The 12,498-nt window shown below is 49.7% G+C and overlaps 1 protein-coding gene across 1 annotated transcript in view; it reads left to right on the top strand.

The window, feature by feature from the left end:
- Positions 1-12,498, top strand: part of Trpc7 (transient receptor potential cation channel subfamily C member 7) — a 123,082-nt gene that overhangs the window by 105,053 nt on the left and 5,531 nt on the right. Inside the window, exons 8-10 of the mRNA XM_028772105.1 lie at positions 2,351-2,546; positions 7,766-7,987; positions 8,823-8,903. Coding sequence (XP_028627938.1) covers positions 2,351-2,546; positions 7,766-7,987; positions 8,823-8,903 — 499 coding nt within the window. The remainder of the gene's footprint in view (positions 1-2,350; positions 2,547-7,765; positions 7,988-8,822; positions 8,904-12,498) is intronic.

Here is a 12,498-nt window from a genome sequence, read left to right as displayed (position 1 = left end):
CTGAAAGAGGGTCTGTTGCTTCAGCTCATTCTACCTCCTATAAAGAGGAGAAAGAGCCACAGACCTCTCCTCAAGAGCCTGGAAGAGGCTGTTGCAGTCTGGCTAAGACCCTTTCCTAGCCAATCAGGAATGAGTGTTTATCCCTCTAGCAATCTGAGTCTGGGCCTCTTGTAATCATGCTTTGGGAAATGAGGCTAAGTGGAGGGAGGTTCAGAGGCTCCCCCTGGCATAGGAGAATGATATCAAACGAGCATGCAGCACTAGCTGTCTGAAATGGGGTCGTGTCACTTTAGAGACCCTGCTGCAAACACAGGTTTACCAAAGTGTGATCTGCTTACCAGGCCTGCCCTGCCTCCTGATTACAAACACAGAATGCCTAAGAAGGAACTGGAAATAAATGAGGGCTCAGAGGCAAACTCCACAGTAAGAAGCAATGCATGCTGGACCTGAGCCCATCTTCCCCAACTAAAACCAATGGAGTGGGCTGACCCCTCCTGTGTTCCCTGTGACCTCAGTGGTATCAGCCAGAGACCTGTGGGTCTAGGGTAAGGAACGGAAAGGGAATTTGGGTGGAACATCTCGGTGCCATGGGTATTAGCCACTGTTTCCATTGTTCAGGACAAGTGCTTGCCACTTTTTGCTGGATCCTGTGGGGAAGGGAACAGCTGTGCCAGAGATGAAGAGCTGCCGGCTTCTACGAGGTTAGGATCTGGAGCTCGTCATCCCGTGGCTTGGGACTGTCTATGCCACAGTTCCTTTCCGTAAAGAGATAACAGAATAATTCCTTTGTGATGGGAGATGATACCTCTGTAAATCTTCCACACAGTGAACACCATGTTTTCACGTAAAATGGATTCACATCTTCTATAAGGAAACCATTTTCCCTTTCTAGAACAGCAGTGGGAGCCAGAGCTCTGCAGTAATGGCTTGTACCCAGTCTTCAAAAAGTGATGCACGCCTTTAATCCCAGCCCTCTGAAGGCAGAGGCATAGGCAGACAGCTCTGTTTGAGTTCAAAGCCAGCCTAATCTACATAGTGAGCTCCAGGCCAGCCAAAGCTACATAGTGAGACCCTGTCTCAAAAACAAGCAAGGAAGCAAGCAAGCGAACAAACAAAGCCCTGCTAGTGAGTTCCTGATTAAATGTTACAAACTCACAGCTTCAAAGGAAATGAAGGGCAAGCAATACCAGCTGGATACCAGCCTCTCAGACTGAGATACACAGGGAACGAGCCATACAGCTGCTGTGCACATCAGCCACCACCCCCACACACAGGCACCCCCATATTCTCACATGAGGAGAACTGTAAATTCATGCAAGTCAAGAGTAGATTTTTAGCCCGAGTTGCAAAACTAACATTTTTGTACGTTTTCTCAAATAAATCTCAGTGCTTGAGAAACACTGATGGGATGGGTGAGCTCTAGTTAATCCTGGCCATTTGTGGGTGAGTGTTGAAAATCTGAAATGTTAAGGGGTGAGGGGGGAGTCCTGTCTTATCATGACACTGAAAATTTGGATGCGAGAAAGTTGAACTTCATGCCCCTGCCACACAGGCATCTTCTAAGCCGACCAACCACAATCCAGCTTTTTGATTGGATATTATGTAATAAGCCTGATACAAATTCATAGCCAGAAGGTTAGGACCGGGAAATGTGCTTGGGGACTGAAACCACTGTATTCAGTAATTTCAAAGGGTCAAAGAGCAGCCTGCTAACAGCCAGGCTTCCCCTGGACCACTCACCACACGTCTACAGCATCCACCAGATGCGGCACCTGCAGAACTAGAACATGCGAACGTTTTCCTCAGCCTTCTTTCCAACCAACCCTCCCTGGCTGAGAGGTCTTTATGTGATTGGTCTCAGGCAGCGAGGATAAACACGAACTTGCTACCAGGTGTGCTACCAGGTGTCCTGAGGCCCACCAGTGCCAGGTAGCAATGCCAGCTCAGTCTGTTGAACACAGGTCCTGGTCAGGCCGTGTAGCCTAAGAAAAGCTGTTTGAGAGTCCACTGAAGGGGCAATGAACTCTCCTGAGGCTCAAAAGCAAACATTTGCCCTGTGTTTAATTTGATGTCTGATTAATTACAGTGGGATTAAAAAAAAAAATCCCAGCCAGGAGTCCCAGCAAAATTGAATTTAAAACGGAAGAAATCGCCATGTGAGAGTCTTCCCAAGTCTTCTTAGAAATCTGAGTAGCTCAATTGTTTCAGAGTGTAGGCGTCAGCAGCCCACTCCAGGCCCATTCTGGGGTGGGGTGTCAGACTGTTAAAGCCTGGTAATGAAAGGGCAGCTTTAATTTTAAAAGTGTGAACTAGTTCAGGGTGCTTGAAAGGCCTGTCTGCTTCCTCGTAGAGTTGAAGAAAGCTTTAAAACCTTGTTTTGGTCCATATTCGGCTTGTCTGAGGTCATCTCGGTGGTGCTGAAGTACGACCACAAGTTCATCGAGAATATCGGCTACGTGCTCTACGGGGTTTACAACGTCACCATGGTGGTTGTGCTGCTCAACATGCTGATAGCCATGATCAACAACTCCTATCAGGAAATCGAGGTAAGCCAGCTCAGAGCCGTCTCTCCTTGGTCAGCCATAGCACTGCCTCGAAGAGGATGGGGACATCAGACGCGCATGCGCCCTCATAGGTAAAGCACATGCACCCTCACGTGTGAAGCTAAGACGGTGACAGACACTCTTCCTGGACCACATTTTCTATCGGTCAGCCACATAGCCCTGCTGCCGCCACCACATGGGAAAGCCTAGTGAAAGCAGAAGGAACCAGGATCGTGCATCATTCAGACAGGTGATGGCTGCCCATGGCACGTCACAGTGGCTGTATGCCCATCCCCCTTGTGCCTGTCCTGTGCTTCTTATTAAGAGCCTACTGTGTGCCGAGCCAATACTACATTGATGATGCAGACAAGTCCCTGCACCCAAAGATCTCATAGGCCAATGACGGGGGGGGGGAGGGAGGGAGGGAGGGCGGGAGAAAGAGAGAGAATGGGATGGAGAGATAGCTCATGGGTTAAAGTGCACGCTTAGCTGCTTAGCAAGCATGGGAACTGGAATCTGGTCCCCAGAACCTATGTAAAATGCTAGCTATGGCACCATATGCTTGTAATCCTAGCTCTGGGAAGCAAAAAACAGCAGGCTCTTGGGAGCTCTCAGGCCCACTAGCCTAGCCTGCTCAGTGAGCCCCAGAGTCAGTGAGAGAGGCTATCCCTCCAATACAGTGGAAAGTGGAGGAAGGTGCCCAACATCAAATCATGGCGTCTACATGCACACACATGGGCATGCACACTCTTAGATCCACGCATGCACACCCCCTACGTACACATAGGCAAAAATAAGCAAACAAACAAAACCAGGTAAGGGGTGATGAGATGGCTTAGCATGTAAAGGTTCTTGCTGTGGAGTTTCTGACAACCAGGATTCAGTCCTCAGAACCCACATAAAAGAGGAAAGAAAAAACCAACCCCACGAAGTCACCTCTTGCCCTCCACATGTGTTCCATAGCACACACATTCTCTTGTCACACACACAGTAATAAGTAACATTTTAGTGTTTAAAAGCCAGGTAAGGTAATCAACACATCGCCATGTTCTGGGGTCAATGCCAACAGGCACAGAAGATGCAAAGCAAAAGAGACCGACTGAGAAGCTTGGGGCCACTTAAAGATGAAAACTGCTTTGCCGGAAAGATAACAGGAAGTACACAAGCTGGATTGAGGCCCAGAGCACTCACCCAGCATGTGCAAGGGCTTGGGTGTGATCCCCAGTAATGGAAAAGGGGGGAGGTGGAAAGGAGGGAGAAAGGAGAAGCCTTAAAAATAAAGAAGTTGGGGTGCAGCTCAGTGGTAGCATTTGCAAAGCCATATCTCAGTTCCACCTTCTCAAGAAATGCCTTGAGACCATGGGAAAGTTACGGCTGGAGCTGAAGAGATGGCTCAGGGTTAAGAGTGTGGATCGCTCTTGCAGAGGACCAGAGTTCAGTTCCCGGTACCCAGGGGATCTTATACTATCTTCCTGTAGTACCATCTTCCGTTGGTACCTGCACTCCCCTGTGCACATACCTTATACACACACACACTTTTTTTTTTTTAAGAGGAAAAAGAGATGCCCCATTGGGATGCCTGCCTCTTAGGAAGAACTATGGGGAAAGGTGATGGACTGGGTCCCTTTCAGCTTATGCTTTGTAAGTTAGGGAGAAATTCCTCAGCTGTTATTAAATGAAAAAGGCAAGTTGTATTCCTCCAAATACAAGCAGGCAAATCTCCTGTGAATGTGATGACACACATGTAAGCACCAGGAGAATCAGATAGGAAAGGATGCCAAGGATGGGACCACAGTCCTGTGGGGCAGGGAGCTGGAGGTAGACAGCAGGCTCGGTCAGAGCCTGTCACACATGCTGGCGAACCCTACACTTCAGTAGTAATAGTAGGAAACTATTACATCCATATTTTTCATATAGGAAAATAAAAAACTTAATTCAATATGAATTTTATTTTTTAGACTGTGTAGCTTAAACGTCAGGCATTTATTTTCTTATAGTAGTAGGGGCCAGAAGAACAAGATGTCAGGCAAATTGGTTCCCCATGAGGCTGCTGCCCTCCTGGGCACACAGAGAGCAGCCTCCCAGCCTTGTTCTTCCATGGCCTTTCTGCCAATCTGCTCGATCTCTCTGTCCGTGTAGCCTCATCTGATGTCAAGCACCTTTTTAAAAGGTTCTGCCCGCAGATCCATTCACATCCCGGACCCACCGGTGGGGTTAGGGCTACAGTGGATAGTTTGTAAGGTCACTCAGCCCGTACGTAGTATACTCTGCCAGAGAGATCATTCCAGACCATAGACTTGCATGTTTTAAGACAGAGTGTCTTAAAACAAGGGAAAAGGAAGTGGGCTGGGCCTGAGGCATCAGCTGCCTGTCCCCTCACCACCCCACCCACCCCACTCCCTGGAGAATGCAGCACACACCGGAAGGATGAGCCAGTGCCATCTTAAACATTTTTATGTGTTTTGGTTTCCTATGCAAATAAGCTATTGCCCTTCTATCCTGCTGGGCCTCATTTTCGCTAAGTATAAGAAAAAACAAATAGTACTTGAAGAAAACCCCTGGGTCTTAGTATTTCCCACTCAGAGGTTTTAAACAAACATATGGAGCTTTGGTTAACTTTGCCTTGGCATGGGGAGGTTGGCTAAGTGGGGCCTACTTGGTATAGGGCTAGGCAAACCCAGAGCTCATAGCTCAGGATAATATCTGAGGTGGGCAGAACACAGTAGCCTGACCCCTCCCCTCTAGGCCCTGAACAACTCCCTGGCCAGGCCAGGGCCTGGGCCTGCCTGTCTCCATGTGTACTAATGAGCACATTGGCCCCGACGAGTGAGTATTTGTAAGCCTTCTATGAGGACACTTGCTGATTCATTCACTGGATGGTGAGCACTTCCTGTCAGAATCCACGGGCTCGCCCGCCCACCCCTGACACCGCATCCCTCTCCACCTCCTCCATCTGGGACAGTCATGGCCCTCTCAGGAGCCACTGTACGTTGCCGCCATGCCTGTCGGGATCCTGGCCCTCCAGCCCTCCACCTAGCCTTTTGTGTCAGTGTTTAAACAATTAAAACAAATAGTTTTAAAACTGAGAAAACCCTTTGACTGGCCTGCCATGGCTCTTCGCCACTCAGTGGCTCACACCGCTCAGTGGTTCACACCGCTCAGTACCTCTCCCACTAATGACTCTCACCCTCCTCTCCATTCCACCTCACCCCCTCAGGCTGGCTGAGAACTACTTAGCTCTAATATCAGCTGTGGAACAGACTTTGAGCCCCCAGTTAGACCAACCCCAGCACAAGATCCTCTCTCAGCGCGTACACCTATCTCTAGCTATCTCTAGGTCAGCCACAAGGTGGGCTGATGAGTGATTGATCAGACCATGCCATTGGCCAGACTGTGTTATCCAAAAGATATGCCTTCTCCTGAGCACAGGCCAGAAAGCACAGGGTAGAATGCTCCCTCTGTGTCAGGAAGCTCACAATGAGCCCCATCCCAGCCGAGGAGATGGACAATCTTTCTTGTCAGTGTCTGGCATGGTTATGTGTCTTTTATGGACATATAGTCCCTTTACTTCTTCTAGTCACCTCTGAAGAAGGTAATTAGTTTATATTCCCATTTTATAAATGAGGTAACTGAGGTCCAGAATTGCTAAGTCAGATGCCATAGTCACAACTCACAAGGACCATGGCCAGGATTTGAACCCATGCAGGTTCCAATGTTCCTATGAGTACATCACACTTTTTCCTCTGGTTTCCCATCTTCCTGTGTTACCAGGAGTGACCCCTGTTCACAGAGGCCCTCATCTACAAGACCCCATGTGTCACGTTCCAGTGCAGGCAACTCAAATGTAGAACCTTCCCAATGGAAAGCAAAGGGCCTCCTGCTGGCTATGGGCTGACCCCCCAGGGCTCCATCCCAGAAGGCTCACAGGGGCACATCTGTGATGGGCTCACAAGTGCCCTGGCTTGTAGCCAGCACCTGGGCAAACAGACATGCACTTGATGCCTGCCTCAGAACGTGCAGGAGGCAATGTTACCCATACTGCATGGATTCATAAGCCCAAGTCTATAGTTAATAAAACTTTGAAATCAGATGTGTATGGTTCTAAACCCCATCCCCAGGCTTCCTCAGATGAATGGAAATATACACAATAAAAAATCAAAGTTTGAAAAGAAAAAAATCTTATGCACCCTTACCCATTTCCTGACCTGGGACTGGCTGCCCTCCTGTCCTAAGAGGCTCCAGGGAGCCTGCGCATAGAAGACAACTGAGCTTCACCTGCCAGGGCCACCCAGCGTTCCGGACTTGACACTGACTCAGAAGACCCAAGACTTGCATTTAATCTAAGCCCAGAACCAGTGAAGGGGAAGTGGCTGGAGCGCATCCTACAGGCTACAGTTGGGTTTTGTATGTTGTGTTCCACAGGCTAGCCTTCCTCAAATTCCCTGCTGTCGCTCTGACTACTAAGAGACACACTTGTCCGTGGCACAATTGGTAGGAAGCTAGCCCAGACTAAGGCATTTTGTTTGTGTAAAATTCACACTGGACCTCAAAAGTCTAATGTGCAAAGAAAAAAAAAATCTCAGTAACTTTTTGTGTGTGATGCTAGGTACTGAACCCGGGGCTTTGTACATTCTGAGCATGTGCCGTAGCACCAAGCTACACCCCAGCCCTAAGTTTTGTAACATTGACTTGTTGACATGGCAACCCGTTAGCTCAATTAAATCAGATACATCAGTGAAGTCCATTTTACCTGTTCTTTTGTTTACAGTAGGGCGTAGAAAATGTCAGCTTTCCTAAGAGGCTCACCTCAGGTTCACAATGCATTGCTGGGAGACACTCCCAAAAGAGACAGCTAACACCAAGCTGTGGTAGCCAGATGTGTAAAGTGGGGACCAGAAGGATGAAGCTTCAGTGAAGACAGTTCTTACGAGCTGCAAGTGGGAGCCACTGGCAAAGGCACCAGTGGAGCGCGTGGGGAGCAGGGCACAGCACTGGCCAGCCTTTTCCTCCAGGAAGACCAAGGCAGGGGAGAGCTTTAAGAGTGGCGTATGCATAAGGCCTTAGAGCACACCAGTGCCCTGAGCCATCGGGTAAGCATGCGCAGCCTGCCAGTCCTGCCCAGAGATCCGTGCTGCCGCTGTAGAATTCTCTCGGCCCTGCTCTCACTGCGCTCAGAAGTCATCGTGACCTCTGACACGTGTGACTCTTCCCTTGTTTCTCAGGAAGACGCGGACGTGGAGTGGAAATTTGCCCGCGCGAAGCTCTGGCTTTCTTACTTTGATGAAGGAAGAACTCTCCCTGCTCCCTTCAACCTGGTGCCCAGTCCTAAATCCTTTTATTATCTCATAATGAGAATCAAGATGTCCCTCATAAAGCTCTGCAAATCTAAGGCCAAACGCTGTGAAAACGACCTGGAGATGGGCATGCTCAGCTCCAGATTCAGGGTAGGTAGCATCTGGTCTGAGGGGTGAGAAACGGTAGGGAGAGGCGGGGGCGCAGGGGCATGTACAAGGGGAGGCTGTGTTTGACTCCTTCCTTCTAACAAAAAAAAAAAAAACGCCAGCGAGCTGAGAGCTGTAAGGGGCCATTGCCTTGCAGAATCTACCAGGCACCTCAGCAAAGCACCACCAAGCAAAATGTCCCCAAATCCCTTAGAGAGACGCTTTGAGTTCAACAAACTGCCTGCTGCCTAGAAAGACATGACCCCAGCCGAGAAGAACTCCCTAACACAGCTGCTCTCAACATTCCCAATGCTATAACCCTTCAATACAGTTCCTCACGTTGTGGTGACCCCCAACCATAAAATTATTTTCACTGCTACTTCATAGCTGTAATTTTGCTATTGTTATGAATCATACTGTAAATATCTGATAGGCAGATGGTCTTAGGTGACCCTGGGAAAGCGTGGCTTGACACAGGTTGAGAGCCGCTGTCCTAGGGCGTGTGGAAATAGAATAGCTTTTCATATAAAGAACCCAGAGGATGATCTGAGAACGGAATTCCCTGCCCAGTCTCTCTTGCTTCTGTGGTCTCATTCCTCATTGCACAGCAGAACCTTTGAGGAGTTCTAGAAGAAAGACAAAAAACTCAGGGCTTCCTTGACCAAATGGACCAACCATGACAACCCTATAGCAACTCAGTTCCCAAGAGCAACACTCTAGAAAGCCAAGCCATTTCTAAATCTGTTTCCAGAAGGTCCCCTACAGGCTGGCCTTGTATGTAGATATTCTCAAGTCCTGCATGCATGTGTATGTATGTATTTTTCTTTCTTTGTTCCAGAAGACTCGCTACCAGGCCGGCATGAGGAATTCTGAAAACCTGACAGCAAACAGCACCTTCAGCAAGCCCACCAGATACCAGGTAACTACCCTTACCTAAGTGTGGGCAGAGGTAGAGCCACCCAGTCTCATTGCTGTGTGTGAGCAGAGAGAGCTCAGCTCCCTTCAGAGCACCTGCTGTATGGCAGGCACTGTACCATTTACCCAGGAGACAGAAAGTACCTTAGTGGCACCACCAGGCCACTTAAGGGGGTTGACAAATGACAAACCCCTATATAGATAGCATATGGCATCAAACTGATAGAAGTTCCAAGAAACAAAGAATGAGATAAAACCTGGAGAAAACCAGGAAGGTTTGGCTAGAGGGGTGTCTTCACAGAGAGGAGAGTTGGCCAAGACCTCCGCCAGGAAAAGGAGACAACCATAGAAGCTTACAGGTAGAGAAAAACGCATCCACAAAGTTCTCAAGCTGCTGGAGGGGAGAGAGGAAGATAAAGTCAGAAGGAAGGCAGGGCCCTGCCACTGTGGCAGGGCTCTCTAAGGACAGTGGCAGGGCTCTCTAAGAAGGTCCAGGAGAGGAGGATAACTGTAGAGGCAGATACAAGAAGACTGTATTCAGCTTCAGTCATCAGGCAAGACACCAGTAAGGAGGACACGTGTGCAGGTTCAGATGGAAGGACTGGTGGTTATAGTTGGGCTGTGTGAGTGGGCGGTGGAGAAAACCAGACGCAGGCAACACACAGTCTGGACACACAGCCAGCAGGACCTAAGACTAAGAGGGGTGTTCAGAGAAAGGAACAGCCCCTCTATGATGCCCAGTGGTGGCCAGGTAGATCCCAAGATCATCCCCTGTACACCCATCCTTAGACTGGCAGTCTGCCCAGATGGATGCTACAGAATTCTGTAAAGCCCCTATGTCTGCAATCCCTGCATCCCTTCTGGAAACCTGGGCTAAATCTTTGTTCCAGTTTGAACCGGCTCCCGAGCAGTAGGTTAGCTGTTAGGGCATCCTTCCCCTGCCTTCTACTCCCTACAGGAGTGATCTCTCCTGGCTGTAATGTGGTGTTGTCCTGGGTATCCCTTCGGACTGACGTGAGAAGGCACTATGCCCCTGGGGCTGCCTTCCCATGGGGAACCTTTACAGACCTGGCATCTCCCTGACACAGGTCTCTAGCTGAATCTCCTCATCTGGTTTTCAAAAGCCAGCTGTGCAGTGGAGAGGATTTAATTGTACAATTAAGAAACAGTTCAGCCTTCAAAGCACGTACCATTTTATCAGATGACATGAGCTCAAAATTGGCAACGGGCAGGTCTTGAGTTTAATCGTGCACAGAATGGAGATGCCCAGTTTGATCTGCTCTGAGCTATTTTACAGTCTTAAGTCCTCTGGCCAGCGGAAGGCTCCCGCTTCTCAGCTTCTCTGTCACTGAAAAGATAGGAATTGCTTTATAGAAATTCAGTGTTGGGCGGAACCAGCTACGGAGATAAAGGAAGGATGATTGCAGGCGAATGCCCAGGACCCAGATGAATCACAGTCAGCCTAGGTGAATGCCCTGCACCCAGATGAATCAGTCAGCCTAGGCGAATGCCCTGCACCCAGATGAATCACAGTCAGCCTAGGCGAATGCCCTGCACCCAGATGAATCACAGTCAGCCTAGTAGCCCTCTCCCATCTGCCTACCAGCATCTCAGCCTCCATCCATCCATCCTTAAATCTCCCACAAACCTCTGCTGCAGTGACAGAGATTGGCTGCTTGTCAGCCTCAGGCTAGAGGTGACCTTGGAAAGCTGTGCTCGCTGTCTCTTGTCACTGAGAGAAAAGCTCCATGCTACTTATTCAAGTATTCATCGAGGAAAGGCACATAGGCACCTGACAAGGGCTGGGGGACAGCAGGGGACTGAGAAGACTCTTCTTTTGGTAGCTGGGTACTCTGGACCAGCTGTGCTCCGTGTCTGGGCATCCCTCTGAGCTATAATCATCTCTTCAGGATCTAAGCGGACCTTGAGCTGACCCCAAAGGACATGTGGAAACAGGCTCCTCCAGATTCTGGCAAATTTTACAGATAAGAGAACAGTCTGCCTGGCTGAGGGCTCACATCTGGTGGTGACCCACCTGCTTCTGAGGACACTTCTCTGTTGTCCCAGAACACTGCCCAGGCATTAGCCTGGCATCCCTCTTCCTGGTGCTTCCCCCAGAATTCCTTCAGCCTCTGCCTTGCTGGGGCTTGGTGGTCTCTTGAGTGGGATCTGTCTGAACCTCCAGGCTCAGGGTGTGGAGCCCGAGTGCCCTTAAACTGCATCCTGTCACCAGGAGCAACAGGCAAAGCCAAAGGATGGATCTGGGGGTGACATGAGCCGTTTTGCCTGTCTGTGGGCCCACAGGGAGCCTTCTAAACTGCATGCTTGTCACAGCAGTTTCCATGTGCAGAGAACCTGAAACCCTCAGTTCATCTCCCCAGAGCAGCCAGCTCACTGAGTGCCTCGTACACTGTGGTTGTTGGCAGAAACCCTGGAGAATCCCTGCATTGCACTGTGCCCTATCACCCTGAGTGGTCCTGCACCTGACCCCCTTTATCCAGTCCTTAGGAGTTCCCTGGGGGTAGTAGTCACTGTTGTAAGCTTTCCAACCCCACTGCCTTGTGTGGTCGGGAAAGACCGCTCCTGCAGACTGAGGCGCCACCTTGGATTGCTAGATTCCCTCAGCACTCGCCGTTTGCTTTAGTTAGGTTGTTTCCAACCTGGGCTTCCATCCCCAAGAGACCTAACAAGAAGACAAAGCATGATGTCATTGACACGGTCTAAGTGCACCTCCCCTCAGAGTTGCATTGTGGCCTGTCCCAAGAGTCCGTTTGTTAGTGGTTCACACCCAATACTCACTCTCTGAGGGAAGCATTTCTCTATGACAAAGCATACAGCCACATCCTAAAGACACCACAGAACCCAGACACAGTCCACCATCCGAGCAGACCTTAGTTTTCCTGACACAGTGAGTTGTTTGGGAGCAAGGGAGTTTATTTTGTTGTTGTTGGGGGCAGTGGCTTGGTTGGGTTTCTTGAGATAGGGCCTCATGTAGTCCAAGCCGGCTTTGAACTTGCTATGTAGCTGAGGCTAGCCTTGAACTCCTATCTACACCCGGCTTAGGGGGAGGGACCATGTTCTGTTTCACCTTCTAGCTGGTCTTTGCTGTGAGACAAACCAGCATGTTACAGACAAGCCACTGGTGCTGCTTTTCCTGTGTCAGGGTCTCACAAACATGACCGTCATGTGTGGCTTCCGCTGAGCACCACTGTATTCATGCTTCCATAAGCTCCTGCTTTCTGTAAGGGGAGGGCCACGTCCCTCTGGCTCGACCTCATTTGTCTTTGTCAGGATGCAGTATGTACTCTCTTCCTAGGCTGTGTTCTTGGCCACCTTGGCAGCACAAAGATGGCAGGTCCCAAGAAGGAGGATCTGTGTCCCCTCCCACCTGCACCCAGAGACCACTGACCCCAGGAGTCTGCACTGGGGAGGTGTACGCCTTGTGCCTGAATGCTAGTCTCTGTGTGACAGCCCTTTCTTTCTCGAAGTGCATCTCCTCTGCATTCACTTTGAGTCTCCCTCCACCGAGTAACAGCACTAAGAATATTCATCTCTGCTGCTAGCCAAAGCAGCACGGGGTTGGGGGCCAGGGACAGGGG

The sequence above is a fragment of the Grammomys surdaster genome, unplaced genomic scaffold (assembly GCF_004785775.1).
Source record: "Grammomys surdaster isolate TR1022 unplaced genomic scaffold, NIH_TR_1.0 211, whole genome shotgun sequence".
Lineage (NCBI taxonomy): Eukaryota > Metazoa > Chordata > Mammalia > Rodentia > Muridae > Grammomys > Grammomys surdaster.
Note: the sequence above shows the minus strand (reverse complement) of the source record. Positions and strands in the feature narration are given on the sequence as shown.